We start from the raw sequence: 23825 nt of genomic DNA on the forward strand, positions 1-23825 counted from the left end.
CAAATAGTGGCAAATGCAATGCCAAATGCGGATAGGAGGGATTAATTTGGATGAGGCATTATGGTCAGCATGGGCAAGTTGGTCTGAAAGGCCTGTTTCCATGCTAAATGACTTTATTACTCTGTCAACATTTCATATTTTTGTTTATTTTCATATGAGCTTCTCAAACAGAGAGATATCTTAGTAGATCCAGTAGACGTCGAATTGTATTTGCATTGCACCTTACGTAGGTTTCTCAACATGTTATCTACTTAAAGCAAAAGCAGCACATGCCCCTGCCTTACACTTGCCATACCAATATATAGATCAATGAAACTCCAAACTTGCTTTTGCACGCAGTTAATTGTTAACACAACAAATCAGACATAGAATGTCAAACAGGACCCAGCTAAAAGCATTAAAAAAACACATTGTTAATCAGAGCTGTTCAAAATGATCTCTCGTTCACTACAAATACATTCTGTATTGATCTCTTTATCTCTAAAACCATCCATGAGAAGACAATTTTATCAATATCTGATTAACCTACCATTCCACCTTTCACCCTATTCACCCTTCGGTACTTTATCTCTGTGATCAAACATCAGTTATCTCTTCCTAAAAAATCTTATCTCTTCCCAACCTTTATCCATTTCTTCTTATTTACAAAATTAGGGTATTAGGGTAGATGTTGATCAGATCAGAAGATAGACACAAAATTCTGGAGTAACTCAGCGGGACAGGCAGCATCGCTGGAGAGAAGGAATGGGTGACGTTTCGAGACGAGACCCTTATTCAGATCAGATTAGTTTCCTGTCAAATATGCCAGGGTGCAAAGAAATACCTTCTTCAATTGAAACTAATAGTGTACAGAGTTTATATGATAATGATAAATACAACAATAAATACAATAATTAATGTAAAACAGCAGACTGGTGCAAAGATTATTGTATAATCAGTAGTAGTGCAAAATAATCTAAAGTGCAAAAATTGAATAACTAAATGAGGTAGAGTTTAGTATAAGTGCTGGGTAGCACCTCTCGGAAGAGAGTGTGAAAGAGGCTTGTAAATGGCATTATAGTATCATCCGTTTAGTTTATTTTATTATTGTCAAATGTACTGCGATATGGTGAAATGCTTTTGTTTGCATGCTATCCTGTCAAAGAAAACGCTATACATGAATGCAATCTAAAATTTATGAATACAATCTGATTTCACCACAATCTCTGGCCGCATGCTCCAGGCACATACCACTCCCAGCACAAAAAAAAACTTGCCAGGCACATCTTCATTAACCTTTCCCCCTCTGACCTTGAAGCTATGTCTTCCAGTATTTGACATTGCCACCCTTGCATAAGCTTTTGACTATCTGCTATAGCTGTGTTTAGTTTAATTTAGTTTAGAGATACAGCGCGGATACAGACACTTTGGCCCATCGAATCCGCGCCAACCAGTGATCCCTGCGCACTAACACTATCCTACACGCACTAGGGACAATTAACAATTTTACCAAGCCAATTATCCTCCAAACCTGTACATCTTTGGAGTGTGGGAGGAAACCGGAACACCCAGAGAAAACTCATGCAGGTCACGAGGAGAATGTACAAACTCCATACAGGCAGCACCCGTAGTCAAAATCGAACCCCGGTCTCTGGCGCTGTAAGGCAGCAACTCTACAGCTGCGCCACCGTGCCAACCTGTGCTTCTCATAATTTTATAAACTTCCATCAGTTCTCAAAGGCATTACAGTTCAAACTGAAAATTCCAAGGCTCAGGCCATCAATCTTGCCTCACGCATCATTTTCAATCTTGCTACTGTCCCTTGATGTCATTTCTGTAGGCAGTGAAATAGTTTACATGTAGCCCAGAGCAATAGAAGCCCAAATTATTCTTATGGAGGCAGCAAAATTACTACTGGCTGCATTTTTGAGACAGCGCCTCCTACAGATTCCTTCAATGGTGGAAAGGTCTGTACCCATGAAGGACCAGGCAGTGTTCACCACTTTTTGCAATCTCCTTCATTCCTTTGCATTCGGGTTGCCATTATATAACCAGTTAATTTGCTATGCACTGTACATCTGTCGAGGTTCAAGAAAGTATTTGTCGACAAACTGTATCTCCAGAATCTTCTAAGGAAGTAGGCACTGATGGGCTTTGTTTATGATTGCATCAATATTGACTCTCTCCACCACCGATCCATTGATGAAGACAGGTTTGTGAATCCTCGACCTTCCTCTTCTAAAGTCAACAATCAATTCCTTGGATTTACTGACGTTGAGAGCAAGGTTGTTTTTCTGGCACAATTCAATCATCCAATATATCTCCCTCCTATACCCTGACTCATCATTATCCATGGTAGACAAAAGTGCTGGAGAAACTCAGCGGGTGCAGCAGCATCTATGGAGCAAAGGAAATAGGCAACGGTTCAGGCTGAAACCTTTCTTCAGACTGATGTAGGGTGGGGGTGGGGGTGGGGAGAAGAAAGGTGAAAGGAAGAGGAGGAGCCCAAGGGCTGAGGGAGAGCTGAGAAGGGGAGGAGACAGCAAGGGCTACCGGAAATTGGAGGTCAATGTCTGTGCCGCTAGGGTGCAAATTGCCCAAGCGGAATATGAGATGCTGCTCCTCTAATTTGCGGTGGTGCTCACTCTGGCCATGGAGGAGGCCCAGGACAGAAAGGTTGGATTCTGAATGGGAGGGGGAGTTGAAGTGGTGAGTCACAGGGAGATCAGGTTGGTTAATGCGGACCGAGCGGAGGTGTTCGGCGAAACGATCGCCAAGCCTACGCTTGGTCTCACCGATGTAGATCAGCTGACATCTAGAGCAGTGAATGCAGTATAGATGAGGTTGGAGGAGGTGCAGGTGAACCTCTGTCACACCTGAAACGACTGGTTGGGTCCTTGAATGCGGTCGAGGGGAGAGGTAAAGCGACAAGTGTAGCATCTCTTGTGCCCGGGGAGGGGGTGGTGCGTGAGGGAAGGGAAGAATTGACCAGGGAGTTACGGAGGGAGCGGTCTTTGCGGACAGCAGACAGGAGGGGAGATGGGAAGATGTGGCGAGTGGTGGGGTCACGTTGGAGGTGGCGAAAATGACGGAGGACTATTTGTTTTATGTGACGGCTAGTGGGGTGAAAGGTGAGGACTAGGGGGACTCTGCCCTTGTTACGAGTGGGGGGATGGGGAGAGAGAGCAGTGTTATGGGGTATGGAAGAGACCCTGGTGAGAGCCTCATCTATAGTAGGGGAGGGGAACCCCCGTTCCCTGAAGAATGAGGGCATTTCCGATGCCCTGGTGTGGAACACCTCATCCTGGTAGCAGATGCGGCGTAGACTGAGGAATTGGGAGTAAGGGATGGAGTCCTTACAGGAAGCAGGGTGGGAAGAAGTGTAGTCTAGATAGCCATGGGAGTCAGTGGGTTTATAGTGGATGTCGATCAGAAGTCTATCACCTGCGATGGAGATAGTGAGGTCATGAAATGGTAGGGAAGTGTCAGAAAGTGTGCAGGTGTATTTGTGTGCCGGATGGAAGTTAGTGGTGAAGCGGATGAAGTCAGTCAGTTGTGTGTGGGTGCAGGAGGTAGCATCAAAGCAGTCGTCGATGTAGCGGAGGTAGAGATCGGGGATGGGGCCCTGGTACGCCTCGAACAAGGATTGTTCGACGTACCCTACAAAGAGGCAGGCATAGCTGGGGCCCATGCGTGTGCCCAGAGCTACGCCTTCTATTTGGAGGAAATGGGAGGAGTCAAATGAGAAGTTATTAAGGGTAAGGACCAGCGGGGTGGAGGAGAATATCTGTAGACGGGGATTGGTTGGTTCTCCGGTCGAGGAAGAACCGGAGGGCTTTGAGACCCTCCTAGTGGGGGATAGAGGTGTAGAGTGACTGGACGTCCATGGTGAAGGTGAGGCGATGGGGGCCTGGAGAATGGAATGCCCGGAGACGACGGAGAGTGTCTGAGGTTTCTTGAACATGTGTAGGGAGGGATTTAACCAGGGGGGATAGGATGTTCGAGGTATGTGGAAATAAGTTTGGTCCATAATTATTATCCATAATTCATCTAACAACGAAGGTGTCATCAGTGAATTTAAAGATGGAGTTGGAACTGTGTCTGGCTACCCAATCATGGGTGTGGAGTAAGAAGAGCAGGGAACTGAGTACACAGCCTTGAGGTGCCCCTGTGCTGAAATTTGTCGAGGAGGAAGTGTTGTGGCCAATTCATACTGATTGTGCTCTGAGGAAGTTGTGGATCCAGTTGCAAAGGGATGGACAGAGACCCAGTTCCCTGAGCTTGGTAACATGTTTGGAGGGGATGATAGTGTTGAATGCTGAGTTGTAGGCTATGAACAGCAGCCTGACGTTTGAGGGTTTTTTTGTCCAAGTCAGCCTATTATGCTCATACAGATAAATCCTTAAGCACTATGCATCTACCTAAAGATGCAATTATGTGTAGTAATTTATTTGTAATGATGTGAAGCATAGGAGAGATATCTGCTCCATGTATAATGATATAGTAAGTGCTTTATATGTAGGCAGTAACCCCTACTGCAAACATAAAAATAAAACATATAACATCAGGTCTGGCTGGAATAAGTATGTAGCTGAGTATCGTGCTGAAGCCCATGAAGCCACTAATCATGGGTTATTGCAGGTAGATCCAGACAAGGGCCTGTGCTTGAGTACAAGAAGCTCACTAATGCAAGATATGTATGCTGTTCGCTTCATCTGTAAAAATGAGCAAGCTATGAGTGCTGATTTCATGGCTAAGAAGCTGCTAAGTAACAATGCTACTGATTTTTGGAAAGAAGTGAGAGTTCTTAATGACTGTAAAACATCTCTACCATGCACTGTAGATGGAATTTTCGGAAAAGCTAATATCGCGGAGTTATGGCGACAACATTATAGTACTTTTTTCAACTGTGTCCAAAGTGATTTGTACAGGGTGGACAATACTGAGAGTAATGATTCATTGGTGATTATGTCACTTGAGGTGTATCAAGCTATGAACAAGCTGTCCGCTTCATTTGTAAACAAAGCAAGTGGCTTTGATCATATTTCTGCTGAACATCTTAAGTATGCGAGTATGAGGATAGCTCCTCTCCTTGCTATTTGTTTTACTAGTTTCATGATTCATGGCTGGTTACCAGACTCAATGTAGTCTGTTCTGTTAGTGCCAGTCATTAAGGCCAAAGCTGGTAAAGTAGGCAGCCTAAATAATTACAGCTTTAGTCAGCATACTGTCAAAAGTTCGAGAAAGGATTCTGCTGGTTAGATTAAATGAGTTTGTTCACTCCAGAGATAACCAGTTTGGTTTTAAAGCTAAACATGGCACTGACTTGTGTATATATGACAAAGGAAATTGTACACAAATATAGAGGTAAAAACTCATCAATTCTTATGTGCTTTATTGATGCTTCCAAAACCTTTCATCGTGTTAATCATAGAAAGTTGTTTGTTAAAACAAATCAAAGAGGGGTGCCTAAATACATTGTGAGACTTCTGGCTTACTGGTATGCACACCACACTATGCAAGTAAAATGGGGCAATAGGGTCTCAGCCCCATTTGGGGTTAACAATGGTCAGAAAAGGGAGAATTTTGGCCCAGTTCTTTTTAATCTCTATGTAGGTATGTTACAATACTTACCTTCAGCGGCGCTGCAATCCGTGTGCGCGATTTTGGCGCTGCAACACCGTGTGCGCGATTTTGGCGCCTTTGAGGGGGGGGTGGCGGGGTTAAAACGCTGGTTTCTCCTACCTTGTCCTGGATTATATTTCGTTGGAGTGCAAGCTTTTGCTGAAGAATCGTTCCGACGGGCGTTCTGTGTTTTTTTTTTTAAATCGCACGACAAGTTCAGCGCTGGAGTAATTTTAAAATCAGCTTCTAAAGCCGTCAACATCGACAACGGGGACGGATTTCACGTATGGGACAGGTAAAGGAAAGCCGTTTATTTTATGTATAAAAGTGCTCCTTAAGATGCCTTTATTTCACATTTTACGTTGCGAAATGGTGATTTTTTTCCCCATACGAACCGGCAGTATTTTCCTGCTGATATGGGGTTTAAATTCACCGCAACCGCAATGTTCCAAATGATCGCGTTCCAGAAAAACCCACTCGCAAGATGATTTAAATGGCCATTAATTTACAGGTATTATACATTAAATTCCTTCCATTTGGCCTATAAATCCATGACAATGAGATTTAAAAATTATGTTATATTGTGAATTCTTGTGTGAATGTTATTTGGACACTTAGGCTATTTAAAAATGTTAATTTAATTTGATAGATTTTAGATCTAGTAATTGAATTTTGTAATTAACTACAATTAGGTAACCAACTAATTATATGCTTTAATTTCAAGTCATCTAAGTAAGATTGTTTCATATTTGTTTCAGAATGCTTCAATCTATAATAACTGAAAATGTCTTTCAGTTCTCTTAATTTTTAAGAAAATTATGGGCTTTTGACTGTCCTCGATCATAGCTTTTGTGTTAAGTCAATGGAAAAGCAATAGGGAACAAGATGCTAATTTCCGAGTATGAAAATAGCCATAACTTTTTGAATACTGAAGATATGAAAGTGAATTAGGTGTCAAATTAAACTTATTTTTATGCTTTATCTGCTGGGATAAATCACAGACTTGATTTTTTTTATCTCAAAATTTTGTAACATTGCTACTCTATGCAAAGTCCAAGCAATTGAAAGCCTGTAATACTGGGTGCATGATTGGTAATACTCTAATGAACCATATTATGTATGCAGATGATCTTGTGATCTTTAGTCCATCTAGCGCTGGTATCCAGCAGCTCCTTACTATATGTTCTGTGTATGGTGTGGAACATGATATTAAATATAATGCTGGTAATAGCCCTGTCCCACGGTACGAGTTCATTCCAAGAGCTCACCCGAGTTTTTAAAAAATCAAACTCGTGGTGAGCATGAAGAATGAACGTAGCGGGTACATTGTAGCTCGGGGACGTCACCTACCGGCTCGTACCGCTAACGGCGGGTACTTGGGAAGACTCGCTAACGGCAGGTAAGCACGGGAAGAGTCGTGAAGATTTTTCAAAGTTGAAAAATGTCCACGAGAGCCACGAGTACCGACGAGTGGCTATTGCCGTAAATCTCCAAGTTCGAATCAGGGCAAACTCGGGAGAGCTCTTGGAATGAACTCGTACCATGTGACATGGCTTTAAGAGTGCTGTTATGTTATTTTCTCCAACTAAATAAGGACAAAACGGAGATAATTGTTTTTGGTGCTAAAAAAGAAAGGCTTAAAGTAACCCAACACCTTCACTGTCCCTGAAAACTTCAAACAAAGCCAGAAATCTTGGGGTCATTATGGATTCAGATTTAAATTTCGACAGTCACATCAAATCAGTAACAAAATCGGCCTACTATCACCTCAAAAACGTAGCAAGATTAAGAGGACTCATGTCAGCTCAAGACTTAGAAAAACTTGTACATGCCTTTATTACTAGTAGGCTAGATTATTGTAACGGTCTCCTTGCAGGTCTTCCGGAAAAAACTGTCAGGCAGCTACAGCTTGTTCAGAACGCTGTTGCTAGAGTTCTAACAAAGACCAAAAAATTTGAACACATTACACCAATTCTTAAATCCTTACATTGACTCCCTGTATGTCAGAGAATTGATTTTAAAATCCTGCTGCTCACCTATAAATCACTACATGGTTTAGGACCAAAGTATATCACTGACATGCTTCCACTATATAAGCCTTCTAGACCGCTAAGATCTTCTGAAACCAATCTGTTAGTGATTCCCAGAGTAAATACAAAACATGGGAAAGCAGGATTTAGTTACTATGCAACAAATAGCTGGAATAAACTTCCTGAAGATTTAAGACTTGCCTCAACTTTGACCACTTTTAAAACAAGACTGAAAACTTTTATGTTTACTTTAGCTTTCAGCTAAATCTTAACTACATTGCACTTTTAACTTTTGCACTTTTTATAATGCATTTTTAATTTTGCTTTTCTTTTCTTTTAGTTCTTCTATTTTATTTCATTTTATTATTTCATTTTATTGTATGACATGTTTTTATGTGAAGCACTTTGAGTCTGCCTCGTGTATGAAATGTGCTATATAAATAAAGTTGCCTTGCCTTGCCTTGTTATGTTCTGTAGAACCAAAGAGGATAAATGCCTAAAATTTCCTGATTTTAAATTGTCTGATAATGATCTTAGTGTCTGTATTAAGGTAAAATATCTTGGACATTTTATTTACAGAACAAATGACAGATGATGAGGATATTTATGGACAACGCAGTATGATGTATGCACAAGCAAACATTCTCTTACTCAAGTTTAGTGCGTGTACAGATGGAGTGAAGTTGTCTCTGTTCAGAGCATATTGTACACCACTCTATACTTCACACCTATGGTCAAACTACAGAAAGCAAGCTTACAGAGACTTAAGGTTTAAGAAGGAACTGCAGATGCTGGAAAATCGAAGGTGGACCAAAGTGCTGGAGAAACTCAGCGGGTGTGGCAGAATCCATGGAATGAAGGAAATAGGCAATGTTTTGGGCTGAAATGTTACCTATTTCCTTCGTTCTATAGATGCTGCCACACCCGCTGAGTTTCTCCAGCACTTTTGTCTACCTTTACAGAGACTTAAAGTAGCTTATAACGATGCCATGAGAATATTTCTTAAGAGGCCTAGATGGTGTAGTGCAAGTGAAATGCTTATGGCTGCAGGAGTCATAAGGTAAGTCTTGAATCGGTGCCTCCACAGAGGAGACCGCGGCTTCAAGATGGTGTAGGCCACAGTCCGGTGGTCGAAGATCTAAAGGCCTCGCCGCGCCGCAGCCAAAAGCACTGTAGACTGCAGGGCCGGCAGTCGGAGCTCCTCTCCAGGGATCCCCGGCGAGGGATCCCGCTCAGGATGGTAAGTCCCCGCCGCGCCCACGGTTAGAAGTAGGCCGCGGGTCGGCGGTCGGAGCTCTTCTCCGGGGTTCTCAACGAGGGATCCCAGGCTCCGGACGCCACGCCAGCTGGTTCAGGCAGCCGCGGGCCAGCGAAGGGAGTGCTCCCCTCTGGCGACCCTCAGCGAGGGCTCGCCCGTTCCGCGATGAAAGAGTCCTCGATGCGCCCGCTGCTGAAGCCCCAGGCACATCTCCGGGAAAGGCCGCACCGATCCTCGATGTTAGGCCACAGGGGAGGCGACATGGAAAAAGTCGCCTCTCCGTGGAGGAGGTGACCGAAGCGGTTTCCCCCTTACTCCCCCCCACACCACCCCCCACACAAGGCACAAAAAGAAACATTAAAAACACACATTGAGACACACTAAAAAAAACAAAAAAAGTAGAAAAAACTAATGCTGCTGGCAGGGCTGCTGGCTCGCAGCGCACTCACCGACCACTTTGTACATCTTTGGCATGTGGAATGACACTGATGATCACGGAGAAAACCCACGAAGGTCACGGGGAACAAGGGTTGAAGAGGGTCGGCGTGGAGAGGGACATCGGGTCACGGGAAGATGCGACGGCTACAACGGGGCTTTGTGTCCGGCTGGAGCTGCTGGAGCTGGAGATCGGGGGTAAGTAAGCCTAGCCCCAGCCCCAGCCCCATCCCCAACCCTCGCCCCAACCCCCTCCCCAACCCTAGCCCAGCCCTAACCCTCGCCCTAACCCTAGCCCTAGCCCTAGCCCTAGCCCAAACCCTAACGCTAACCCTAGCCCTAGCCCCAGCCCCAGCCCTAATCCGAACCCTAGACCCAACCTTAGGCCCAGCCCCAGCCCTAACCCCAGCCCTAACCCCAATATATTTCTCTTGAATAGACTAGGAATGTAGCTACAGGAATTCAGAAAGATGGAAGATTCAAATTTATAAGCAAATTCAAAGAATTGCCAATTTAGGAGCTCTAAAATCACGTTACAATCTTTACATTATATGCTTGTGCGAGGAGAATAAAACACAATTTATTCTTCAAAGCTGATTCAAATTCCTAGAATTGCCTAAGACTGCAAAATTGAACCTGGTTCTCAAGTAAAGCTTGGTATAATTTTTCATGTGAGGCAGTGTAAGTGATGAATGTCAACTAGATATTAGATTTTTTAAATGTAAACACAAGAGATTTCTGCACGGAAATAGAATGGCAGATTGGAATAAATGCTCTTCAAGACAGAACATTTCAAAAACACGTTACAAGTGGCAGCTTTGAGATGTATGCTGTTGTAAAACATGATGGTTCAGTAAACACCGTAGATTATAATTCATTATTCATAGAAACAAAAGTGACAATTTTTCTTTTTATTTCTGATAAGCATCCAAATAATGAAAGTTTGCTGAGGTAAATAAATTGATCTCTTTTTCATTCTTCTCTAATTTACTAGAATATATATGGCAACATTGTGAAATGAAATTAAACTATCAGTTCAGGTTTCTTTTGGCGACCATGGTGGCACAGCAGTTGAATGGCTGCCTTACAGTGCTTGCAACGGCGGGGACCCAGGTTCGATCCCAACTATGGGTGCTATCTGTACGAGTTTGTACGTTCTTCCCGTGACCGCGTGGGTTTTATCTGAGATTTACGGTTTCCTCCCACACTCCAAAGAGGATGTAGGTTCAGGTATGTAGGTTAATTGGCTTGATGTATGTGTAAGTTGTCCCTAGTTGGACAGTGTTAATGTCCAGGGATCGCTGGTCAGTGTGGACTCGGTGGGCCGAATGGCCTGTTTCCGCGTTGTATCTCTAAACTAAACTAAACATTATCTTCTATTACTGCACTCCCACAAAGCATACGTGGAAACCCAAATATATATGGGATTTCCTAGCACCACAAAAAATCAGACTTTCTGGCGGATTTTATCTCCTGCAGATACCGTGAAATAGGAATATTAAGATTCAAATCCTAATTTGAGGAAGGAAATTCTTGCTATTGAGGGAGTGCAGCGTATCTTCACGAGGTTAATTCCCGGGATGGGGGACTGTCATATGATGAAAGAATGGAGCGACTGGGCTTGTATTCACTGGAATTTAGAAGGATGAGCGGGTATGTTATAGAAACATAAAAAATTATTCAGTGATTGGACAAGATAGATGCAGGAAACATGTTCCCGATGTTGGGGGAGTCCAGAACCAGGGGCCACAGTTTAAGAATACAGGGTAGGTCATTTAGAACTGAGATGAGGAAAAACTTTTTCACACAGAGAGTTGTGAATATGTGGAATTCTCTGCCTCAGAAGGCTATTGCCGGCTCACTGGATGCATTCAAAAGAGAGTTAGAGCTCTTAGGGCTAGTGGAATCAAGGGATATGGGGAGAAGGCAGGAACGGGTTACTGATTGTGGATGATCAGCCATGATCAAATTGAATGACGGTGCTGGTTCGAAGAGCCGAATGGCCTACTCCTGCACCTATTGTCTATGTATCTATGTATCTATGCAAAGCCAAGCTTGCAAAAATAAAGCTGCAAACTAAACCTAAAATGCCAGTGGGGGTTGGTGGGTGAGTTCCTCCCACTTCCTTAAGGTAGTGGAATTGATGATTCCTATTAAAAACAAATTGACGGTTTTGTGGAGGAAGATTCACAAACTGTGAAACCATTTATCAGAATAGAGTTACATTAAGGTTCAAAACATGGTCAATAGTGTGCGTGGATGTACATCCACAAGTCTGCATGATGAAATAATATTTCATTACTCTGGAAATAGATGGGCATAGACTAGATTCCTAGCACTTAGTCTTAATAAATAACCTAGTACTTGTCTGCTTTTGAGAAGTGAAGTGGCTGTCCAGTAGGTAGTTTATCTGTATATAATGAATACAATCACTCCAAATGTATTACAGCGTTTGGAATGATTATATTACCTGAAACCATTATACCTGCATCTACATTCAAAAGTGCCCAGATTAATCACAACCCAGAGGATTGCTATGGTACAAAGTAAGGCATCATTTTGCTCTACATTTACTTTTCCATTTGGCGGTAACTTCAGTGGTGCATTCTATTAATATCTATATACAGATGTTTGTTTTCATCTGCACAGTTCACAACGAATAACCAAGCCAAGTTGAAAATTAAAAGAAACTGCATGGAATGGAAATCTAAAAGGAAATTAAAAAGTGGTGGGACCATTCAACAGGTCAGGCACCATCTGTCGAAAGAAAATAGGGTTAACATTTCTGGTCAAAATCAAAAGTCAGATGCACGGTGTTTGATCCATTTTTAAAATTTATTAATGAGCCTGTCCCTCTTCGGTGACTTTTTAGGCGACTGCAGGAGATTATGTAGTCACCACATGTTCGCCATATGTGCGCGGGTGGTCGCCAGGGAGTCGCCTTCATGGTCGTGTAGAGTTCCCCCGTTCTGGGTTACAGCATGTTGAAAAGTTAGCGGCAACTAGAATGAAGCCGCCATGGAGAGTAACGAGAATTCTTGTGCCGTAGGTGGGTCGCCAGGAGGTCCTAATGGGTTGCCAGGAGGTTGAAGGTTCTCGGAGGTTCTCACAGGTGTAGCCGGCACTAACCGGTGTATTTCATTGGCTCATTGGGAAAAAAAAGGTACGCAGCAGTTTTCAGAACCAAGGATAACCGACCGGTAATGTTAAATGTCCGCCAAGCTTCACAGCCGTGTATCTCTGGCTTCCTAAAAGTTGTTTCCACTCCTTCTCCCCCATCACCACCCCTCTCTTTTAAAGGACTTACCTTACACTGTGCTTTAGCCGTCTTTTTACAGCGCCAACCTTCCTGTTCCTCGCAGTGTGGTTCTGTATAATAATAATAATGGATGGGATTTATATAGCGCCTTTCTAATACTCAAAGCGCTTTACATCGCATTATTCATTCACTCCTCAGTCACACTCGGTGGTAGTAAGCTACTTCTGTAGCCACAGCTGCCCTGGGGCAGACTGACGGAAGCGTGGCTGCCATTCTGCGCCTACGGCCCCTCCGACCACCACCAATCACTCACACACATTCACACACATTCACACACAGGCAAAGGTGGGTGAAGTGTCTTGCCCAAGGACACAACGACAGTATGCACTCCAAGCGGGATTCGAACCGGCTACCTTCCGGTTGCCAGCCGAACACTTAGCCCATTGCGTCATCTGTCGTCCCAAGTGTATCTGTCTCAAGTGTATCTGTCGTCCCTGTGTATCACCTTGGTTTGCACCGTGTGAATTTTTTAGACAGCACTCCCCCCGCTTGCCCTGTCCCCCGCCTGCATAACGGGCTGGTGAACGAAGCGATGTGTTTGTGTGTGTGTTCCACTCTGACAGTTGTCGTTCCAGTTGTCAGTGTTTCAAGCGACTGCCAGCAGAACGCTGAAAAATCGCCTAAGTGGGAAAGGCCCATAAAGCTGGTTGCTGTTTATCAAACTTCCATGTTAATTACATTTAATTTGCACATTACTCATTCCACCAGTGCTTACTGAATATCTTTGTCTCCTGGTATAAGCAAACCATGATTTTAAAGTTCCCGCGCTTCATTTCAGCTTTCTCCTTGACCTCATCCATCCTACTTCTATAATTACGGTGACGCAGCGGGGACCCGGGTTCGATCTTGACTATGGATGCTGTCTGTACGAAGTTTGTACTTTTATAATGGGAAACAAAGAAATGGCAGAACAGTTAAACGAGTAAACAGTTAAACGAGTACTTTGGTTCTGTCTTCACTAAGGAAGACACAAACAATCTCTCAGAACAACTAGGGGACCGAGGATCTACTGGGAGGGAGGAACTGGATGGAATCCACATTAGTCAGGAAATGTTGTTGGGTAAACTGTTGGGACTGAAGGCAAATAAATCCCATGGGTCTGATGGTCTGCATCCTAGAATAGTCAAGGAGATGGCCCTGGAAATCGTGGATGCATTGGTGATCATTTTCCAATGTTCCCTCAACTCTGGATCAGTTCCTGTGGACTGGAAGGTAGCCAATGTAACCCAACTTTTTAAGAAAGGAGGGGGAGAGAAAATTATAGGGGAATTATAGACCAGTTAGCCTTACATCGGTGGTGGGGAAGATGCTTGAGTCGATTGTTAAATATATTGTAGCAGTGAATTTAGAAAGCAGTGACAGGATCGGTCAAAGTCAGCATGGATTTATGAAGGGGAAATCATGCTTGACTAATCATCTGGAATTTTTTGAGGATGTAACAAGTAGAATGGATAAGGGAGAGCCAATGGATGTGGTGTATGTGGATTTTCAAAAAGCCTTTGACAACGTCCCACACAAGAGATTAGTGTGCAAAATTAGAGCTCATGGTATTGGTGGTAGGGTATTGACATGGATCGAGAACTGGTTGGCGGACAGGATGCAAAGAGTAGGAATTAAATAAAAGTAATCAAAAAATAACCAAAAGACAAAAAAATGGAAAGAAACTCAAAATTACCACAAAAAATAAATAAGGCCTACTGAGTCTCACCTTGGCCCTAGGCTGTAGGTAACCTTGCAATCAACCACACTTCCTCCCTATCTCAAGGGGATGTGATATTGTTAAGAGGGAGTACATTTAGTCAAAACAAAAGTTTTATTCATTGAATAGAATTACATTTAAGAGTAACAACCTCAGTAAGTAAGTATAGAGCAACACAATGAGGCGGGGTACCTCTGATTTATTCCCTCAGTGCCATGTGCCTCCAACGAAGTGAAAGTGGAACCTTGCCCAGCCGCAGGTACAATTGGAATCCAATCTATTGCAATTTCATTGGAGGTTTAGTTTAGTTTAGAGATGCAGCGCGGAAACAGGCCCTTCGGCCCACCGAGTCCGCGCCGGCCAGTGATTCCCGCACATTGACCCTATCCTAGACACTAGGGACAATTTGAATATACACCAAGCCAATTAACCTACTAACCTGTACGTCTTTGGAGTGTGGGAGGAAACCAAAGATCTCGGAGAAAACCCACGCGGTCCCGGGGAGAACGTACAAACTCCGTACAGACAGCACCCATAGTCGGGATCGAACCCAGGTCTCTGGCGCTGCAAGCGCTGTAAGGCAGCAACTCTACCGCTGCACCACCATGCCGCCCTCTGGAGGTAGCCAGAAAATTCAGCTCTTTGCATGGGTATGGCTTCTGACTTTGTCAGGTCAACTCTTAATGGAGTTTCTTCAGTCATACACCAGATATTTTTTAAGAATGTATCTGATTTTTTGAAATTACTTAGAATTGTAAAATGGGTAACTGAGCTCTATGTAGTTTTTTGTTACCGACTTGTTTCTCTCATATCTTTAGCCATTGGGAGCATTTCTTGGAAACTTGGGCGAGTAGTTTCCAATGATTATTGACCACCTCAAGGTGCCCAAGCAGTATCCCAATGATTTTTTAATTTAATACATTTAATAGGTGTTGTGATTTTTCATGATGATATGGTTACAAGAAAGGTAAACTTGTGATTAAAAAGAACATGCAGCCCATCAAAATAGATTAATAACTGAATTGTCAAGTGATCATAGAACGTTCTTGTGGAAAGGCACGGTGATGTCTGTGTAAGAGGGAAGATAATTATTTCACTGATAGTTCCTGTCAAATAATCACAATGCTGCCAAGGATTGCCATTAAGAGGTTCAAGGCTTGAGATGCAATTTATGTGTCTGCAAGTTAATGTTAATGTTTTTATTTGTTCCCTGTTGCATAACCATTCATTCGTGAACCAGGTCAAAATACATTACTTTTTTTCCTCAAGTAATTGTCATTTTTACACTCATTTAACACTGTATGAAAAATGCAGCACTTATGCCAGTAGGCACATTTTAATATGCCTACCACACAGATACATCTATAACAATGGTGTATTAAAAACTGCAATTCAACCAATTAGTGGAAAACACAGAATGATTTAAATAATTCTGGTAAAAGTGCAAATTCCAGTTACATGTTTAACACAAGAGTTTTAATATCACTCCCAGGGCAATAATTAATCCATGTGTGCTCACTGAAATCAATACAATCTTAATGGTACATATTTTGCAGTTGGTATAATGATGAGAGTAATTATAATTACAATTTTTATTTATGTAACCCCAACAACATAGTAAAAACACTTCAGTGAAAAGCCACAGGGGGGGGGGGGGGGGTCCAAGGGTAAACCTTTTCACACAGAGTATGGTGGGGATATGGTACAAGCTGCAAGAATGGTAGAGGCAGGTACAGTTGAACACTTTCGTGAAAATTGGACTGGTACATGGATAGGAAAGGTTTGGAGGGATATGGGCCAGCCTGAGACAAGTGAGATTAGCTCGATTACTGTCAGAACACATATAACTTGGTCAAGATAGATAATTAGGCCAAAGAACTGTTTCCACATTGCAATGTTTCTATGACTCTATGCATTTCACAATTCAGGTTGTTTTTCCCCTAACATGGTAACTCTGTTATACATTTCATAGGTGGTACCTGACTTGCTTAGTGTTTCCAGTATTTCCTGTTATTATATCAGATTTCAAACACCTGCACAATTTTTCAATTTTCATTTAGTAGGACTAGTGTAGCTGGTACATGTTAGTCGGCGTGGGCAAGTTGGGCCGAAGGGCCTGTTTCCACACTGTATGACTATGACTCCATGGCTCTATGGTCACAGAGAGCTGCATGCACCTAGATTCACACATGTGCCTAGACAGCTCTGACAGGGGAGGTGAAAGTCATATCACCTCTGGATCATTCCAGGAGAATGGCAAACATCTTGGTGTGAAAAGTCTCACCGTCAGAACATATAACTGCAGAAACTGGGTTGAAAAGAATGGAGCGTTTGCAGGGTAAGAGGACGTGATCACCTCAGCTGTGTGGCTCTATCGGTTTGTTTTAGATGCTGATCAATAACCTGTTCTCTTCAATGAAGATGGAGAAGTTGAGAAAGGGAAAAGTCAGGGAGGGATTGTGAAAGAGATATCGATAGGGAAAATGTCAGCAAAGGAGATGAAACTGATTTCTATTTGAGAGCAGGATGCAGCACCAAAGTAGTTTTGTTTGGTTTAGAGATATAGTGCGGAATCAGGCCCTTTGGCCTGCCGAGTCTGCACTGACCAGCGATCCCCACACATTAGCATTAGGGACAATTTATATTTATGTCAAGTCAATTAGTGGAAAAAACAGAATGATTTAGATATTTTACCTACATACCTGTGCATCTTTAGAGTGTGGAAGGAAACCGAGGATCTCAGGGAAAATCCAAGCAGGTCATGGGGAGAACATACAAACTCCATACAGACAGCACCCGTAGGCAGGATCGAACCCAGGTCTCCCATGCTGCAAGCGCTGTAAGGCAGCAACTCTACAGCTGCACCACCGTGCCACCCACAAGATATCAAGATAATATTATTCAAGATGGATTTTTAACATATTTGCAAAAGTATGGCATTTAAAAGGCTTTTGGATTGGCACGTGAATATGCAGGCCATGGAGGTGTATGGATCAAGTGCAGGCAGAGGAGATTAATTTACCTGGCATCATGATTGGCACAGACATTGTGGGCTGAAGGGCCTGTTCCTGTGTTGAACAGTTCTATGTTTTATGTTATGAAAGTTCATTGACCTGAATCATTAGCTCTTGTTTCCTGGGCATTTTTCTGCATGTTCTGTTTAATTTACAATGGCAACCTCATGGGCAACTTAAACCACGGTAACAGGCTGCAGCTCTTTGGCTGGGTCTGAGGGAAAATTCCTGCCCAACTTCTAGACTTCATATATCTAACTGTAAAATGAAATAGCAATCTATGCAATAAACTTGCATAAAATCCTGAACCTCCTTAGTAATATAACTATAATGTGATGTGGAAGGCATTTTATAATATTCAATTCAAACACCCAGATGGTTGAAAGGTTAAGTTAAGGAAGTTAAATTAAGTTAAGAAAGGAAGTTAAATTGAGTTGATGACTTTTAATTATATAATAACAAAGCCTACCTATAACCCAGCTATTAGGCTGTGGGCCGAGATGCTTTTTTGTTTCATTTTGTGACCCAAATCACGTATCTACCTGTATTTTTAACATATTGTGTAACAATATTATATAAATCATGCCTGAAACATCAAGAACAAAACTACACATATTTTTTAAATATGGGAAAAACCTCCAATTTTCCGAGTAGTAGTTGTCCAATCAAAGCACGTTTGACATTGAGTCAGATGCCAATTGACCAATCACGCACTTTGTTTCAGGCTAGCTAGGTAGAGCGCACTCTGGGATCATGGCGGAGAGGAAGGTTAGTGCAAGAGGTTTTAACTGTCAAAATAATAATACAAATAACCTCACATAATTATCTACACCATAAAAAACCATGGCAGTAAGATTGATGATTACTGTGAACTTTCAGCAAGTTGTCATCTAGTTTTTACAAGACCGTATACTGCAGATTACAGTGCATGCATACGTTTGAAAGAGTTCAACTTTGAGGAAGACTCTGGATAAGAATACTTTGAATACCCAACTGTACTAAAGCAACAATGTTCTCCAAGACATGATCATTATTGTGAGATTGTAGTGTTTTGTACATCGCGTATATAAACAAATAAAAATGCAATGTTTCTGTTTGTAAACTAGCCAATCATGACATACCCATCTATGAAATCTAAACCAAAAGATTGGGAAAATAAATGATTATATACAGCCTACTTTTGCTGTTTAGTGCATCCAAGTTTGAATTGATATAGACCCGGGCGCGAGGAATATATCACATCTTATCGATTACCGTAGGGATGAGAAAGGTCCACCTGTTCATTTCAGTTACAGTGAGCACTGTGGTTGGATCGATTTTAATCAACAGATTCCCGGCAATGCAGTGAGGAATGATCTCGCTGTACAGAGAGTGGTAGGCCTCACCGTGACCCCAAAATGTACCATGGGTCGATCTTCATTCTCCGAGATGGGTTGGGAGACAGCCTGAGGTCAGGCGGTGGTTGACGCTGCTAAGACTTAATGAACAGTGTACTTACTCATCCAGATCAAGTCCAGCGATCCTGGACACTGGTTCATGCAAAGTACCTAAAACAAAGTTACTTTCCTCTGGTAGACGCACGATGCTGGAGTAGCTCAGCAGGACAGGCAGCATCTCTGGAGAAAAAGAAAAGGTGACATTTGAGGTTGAATCCCTTCTTCAGACTGAGAGACACATGTATATTTAGTTTCTCTTCCCCCTCACTCTCAAACTGACGAAGGGTCTGGACCCGAAACGTCGCCTATCCATTTTCTCCAGAGATGCTGCTTGACCCACTGAGTTACTCCAGCAAGTGTGTCTACCAGAAGAAAGCAACTTGCAGTCAGTGGGGAATGCACAGAATCTGTGCATCAGGTGGGTTCAGGAGCCGGTGAAACCCAGGTCAGCACGGCCTGGGTTGCACAAAGTAGCAAACTTGGCTGGGCCACCAGGGGCAGGAGCATTGAGAAGGAGGGAGTCGGAGATCATGCCAGCAACTCACTCACTCGACGCTGCCGCGATGCTCCGGGCGTGGAGCCACCGCATTGTGGCCGGGGAGGGAAGTAAGCCGGGTGGCTGCGAGCGGCCGCTGGGACCGGACAGCCGAACTGGCCGCCACCTCAGTGCCTTCTGCCAGCCTGCCCGCCAGCCAGCCACGATGTCCTTCGGCACAGGCGCAACCAGTGGAGGTGGTGGTTGGCGGGTCGCTACTGGGCAGTAGGCTGGATGCTCCATCCCAGGCTCTCTCTCTCTCTCTCCCTCTCCCCGTTATATGACCTCCCTGAGCCAAGAAGTAAATTGCCCGCAGCACGGAATCCAGCTCCCCAGAGAGTAATATTACGCTACCTATCATTGAGCACTTGATGGTGCTGTTACTTTTTCTAAGAAATTTTCTAATTATCTTAATTCATTAGTGTGCAACTTTTGGCACTGGCAAGTTCCGAATTCCTTCTTAATATATTTTATCTAAATCTGTGCCAAATTGCAGGTAGATACTAGACATGGGCAGTGGGCAGGTGCTATAGACCTGTACGGGAAGGTAGACGCTCCTACTTTCATGAGTCTCGGTCAGATGGGGGTCGTCAGCCTGGGAAGGCAGTCCATCTAGGAGAGGGAAAACTCTGATTTAAAACCTCCACTGCCTTGTGGCCATATCCAGTCATGGAAAAGGCTCCTGGAGTAAACCTCAAGAAAATCCAGAGTCGGAGCCTATAAGGCAGTTCGTGGTTGTCTACAACCTCGCTCTGGCAGCTCCTGCGAAGGCGCTGGTGTCAAACTGTGCTGTTCCTTTGGATCGATCAGCGACGTGGAGAGGGGGGACGTGCTGCATGGGCAAACGCCTGTCCTCCATATGACATCACCCAGGCTTGCATCCGACCACACATCACCTGCAAACTAGGATGCATCCATGGTCAGTCATGACCGAGGGGGGCCTACTACCAGATATGGGTCACAAAAGTTCAATTCTAGACGCTCTTTTGATGCTCGGCCCACAGCCTATATGCAGTCTTACTATCATTAACGGGACCTCATTGGGCTTTATCTTCCACTAAGCATTATACCCTTTATACTGTATCTTCACACTGTGTTTTTGATTTTCTGTTTTTGGATTGAATTCTGTTTTTAATTTGTGTCTCTGTGATGTCTTTATTACTTGTTATATTCCGATTATATGTTTTTATTCCGATTACTATGTAAGGTGTCCTTGAGAAGTCTGAACGGCGCCCATTAAATAAAATTTATTATTATTATTATTAAACACTGTGGATGGCTCGATTGGAATCATGTATAGTTTAGTTTAGTTTTGTTTATAGATACAGAGCAGAAACAGGCCCTTGGGTCCACCGAGTCCCAGCCGATCGGCGATCCCCATTCACTAGCACTATCCGACATACTAGGGACAATATTCCAATTTTGCCGAAGCCAATTAACCTACAAACCTGTATGTCTTTGGAATGTGGGAACCGGAGCACCCGTTGAAAACCCATGCAGTGACGGGGATAGTATACAAACTTCGTACAGACAGGATCCAAAGTCAGGATCGAATCTGGATTCTCAGGGGCTGTAAGGCAGCAGCTCTACCTCTGCACCACCATGCCGTCCTAGTCTTTTCACTGACTGGATAGCAGGCAACAAAAATAATTTCACTGTGACAATAATAAACTAAATTAAATAAATAATTACATTTACCAAAGCACAGAAATGCTCTTGCGTTCATATTTTAATTCACATTTCTGATGAAAACCAGCCAATTTGAAACTATAATCCATGCCCCCCTCCCTCTCATCCCTTCCCACCTCTTTTACCCCTCTCTACAACTGTTGCCTGGCAGTTTACTGCAGTTTTCTGCTTCCCAACGGTTCAGCACTTTAATTGTACGCCTGTTTCAGAATGTCTACCAGATGTCTCAAATAATCTGGCGATCATACTCATTGTATTACAGTATATAACAGTGAGTCAGTTTGACTGATGCACGTCAGAAATGTTCAATTGTTTCCAGATTCCGGTTCAGACCCTTTATTGAAGCCAAGAAATACATTTTACTCTAGATCCTAACGCCAGATAGGGGGTGAATTCGCATCATCTCTTCCCTCTTTCAAACTGCCCGTCCACCACGAAATCGTGAAGCTGGAATCTCCACATATTACACCTGCCATGGCTTATTTAACTCGGTTGATGGCATCAAGGAAGAAGTCCCGCAGCTTTCCAGCTCCAGGCTGCAATTAACTTCCCCGTCCATCTTTAAAAGCTGACACTGAGGATGCAGACATGATGTGGAGCAATGAGGAGGGCAACAGGTCCATGTGGCGAGTGGTCTCAGCTGCTACTGATCTGCGCCTGTGCTCAACCCTGCTGAGGACGATAAGATAACAGGGTAAGTCTGACATCAAGCAGTTTCTACATCAGAATCATCCTAGCGTCTGCAATGCAAGTTGGTTCGGATTGCAGCGATCTGAACGCTAAGGTATGTATTTAGGTATTAGGTATGTAAGGTATTTAGATTGCACTAGTATTTTATGTTGCACGCTTAAGTGACTCAAACAACAATTATTTAAGACATCTGCGGCAAGTGTAATTGCAGAAAACAGTGCAACCGTGAAATTCAATTATCTTTTAATTATACCTGACGTATCAAGTAGCTTTGCGTTAAATGTTTGCATTTTGCTCTTTATCTGTTTAGTAAAGGTCCACCTGACGGTGACTTTGAGAGAGATGGCAGTGATCTCGCAGTAATTAGAAAACGCGTTTAAGTCTTAACTCGCCGGAGGCTGCGGCTGAAGCCACCATTGAAGCTCCAAAGGACTGCAACTATATACATTGATCGTAAAACTCTCTCAGTCATTGAGGCAAACGAGGGTCTGCTTGGTTTGGCTCTCCAGAAATAAGAAAAACAATAGTTTCTTTGTCTCGTCCCACTTAACCCCAATGTGCAACTTTGAGTGCCTTGGGCTACCTGCCGTATTCTTTCTGCTTTCAGCTGTCCAGTGAAACTGATCATAGTCAATGTCTCATTACATTGACAATGAAACAATAAAATAGCCACATGGCCTGAATGAGACCACTTGTTTCTGAGGCGTGTAACTCATTTTTCGCCGGGATTTTCACGCCAAGCAAAACAAAGACCTGAAACATGGAACATTTTCCGTCGCAGCCAGTCTCGGTGAACACATCCTGCACAGGGGATCAGGCGAGCTGTTCGCCCGCTGGTGCCAACAGCACCAATTCGACGGGACCGGGGCAATACCCTGACTTCTATATCGCCATACCCATCATCTACTCGGTGATATGCGCCGTTGGGTTAACGGGCAACACAGCAGTGATCTATGTTATACTCAAAGCCCCGAAAATGAAAACGGTGACCAATATATTCATCCTGAATCTGGCTATCGCGGACGAACTTTTCACTCTAGTGTTACCCATTAACGTGGCGGATTACCTTCTGCTGCAGTGGCCCTTTGGCGAGTTTATGTGCAAGTTGATCATTTCCATTGATCAATACAACACCTTTTCCAGCATTTACTTCTTGACCGTGATGAGCATCGACCGCTACCTGGTGGTCCTTGCCACGGCCAGGTCCAAGAAGATCTCATACCGCACCTACAGGGCGGCCAAGATAGTCAGCGTCTGCGTCTGGCTCTTCGTTACCGTCATTATATCGCCCTTCACCATTTTTGGCAAGATCCACGACGACAAGGGCAGGTTGCAGTGCGTCTACGTATTCCCACATCCCGAGGTTCTGTGGTGGAAGGCTAGTCGGATCTACACACTCCTGATGGGGTTTGCCATTCCAGTCTCCACCATCTGCATCCTCTACACGATGATGCTGTGTCGATTGAGGAACATGCGTTTGAACACCAATGCCAAAGCTCTTGACAAAGCAAAGAAAAAGGTGACCATAATGGTGATGGTCATCCTGGCGGTTTGCCTCTTCTGCTGGACGCCCTACCATTTGAGCACAATAGTGGCGTTGACAACAGACATACAACAGACCACGGTTATCATTGGGATCTCCTATTTCATCACCAGCCTCAGCTATGCTAACAGTTGTCTTAATCCTTTCCTCTATGCCTTTCTGGATGACAGTTTCAGAAAAAGCTTTCGGAAACTGTTGGAATGCAGAGCTGCGCCTAATATTTAACATTGAGTTGCATGTAATTATACACTATCTACTTCAGAAGCTGTTCAGAGACACCAAGACGCCCTATTTAAAAGACTGTTAGTCAGCTGATAACGTCCTTGTAAACAAAAACTCTGCGAGTCAAATTAAAAATAAGATTGACACTGTGGGAATATAAATTTTCCCCAGCGTGATATGTATAAATACTTTAAATATGTATGATATTAAATGTTGAAGATAATTTGCGTATATAGATAATTTTGTTGTGAATAGTTTGTATTGTGATGTGTGATCATATATATGTATTGATTCACTAATATAGAAGACCAAGCATAAGGGTACAGTGTTAATGAATGCATGCACATGAAA

At 43.3% G+C, this 23825-nt stretch overlaps 1 protein-coding gene across 1 annotated transcript; it reads left to right on the top strand.

Moving 5' to 3' along the window:
* Positions 1-22036: 22036 nt before the first annotated feature.
* npbwr1 (neuropeptides B and W receptor 1) lies at positions 22037-23620 on the top strand. Its single transcript, XM_033018862.1, has one exon. The coding sequence runs from the start codon at positions 22470-22472 to the stop codon at positions 23475-23477; it is 1008 nt and encodes a 335-aa protein (XP_032874753.1). The 5' UTR covers positions 22037-22469; the 3' UTR covers positions 23478-23620.
* The last annotated feature ends 205 nt before the right edge of the window (positions 23621-23825 follow it).

The sequence above is a fragment of the Amblyraja radiata genome, chromosome 4 (assembly GCF_010909765.2).
Source record: "Amblyraja radiata isolate CabotCenter1 chromosome 4, sAmbRad1.1.pri, whole genome shotgun sequence".
Classification (NCBI taxonomy): Eukaryota; Metazoa; Chordata; class Chondrichthyes; order Rajiformes; family Rajidae; genus Amblyraja; species Amblyraja radiata.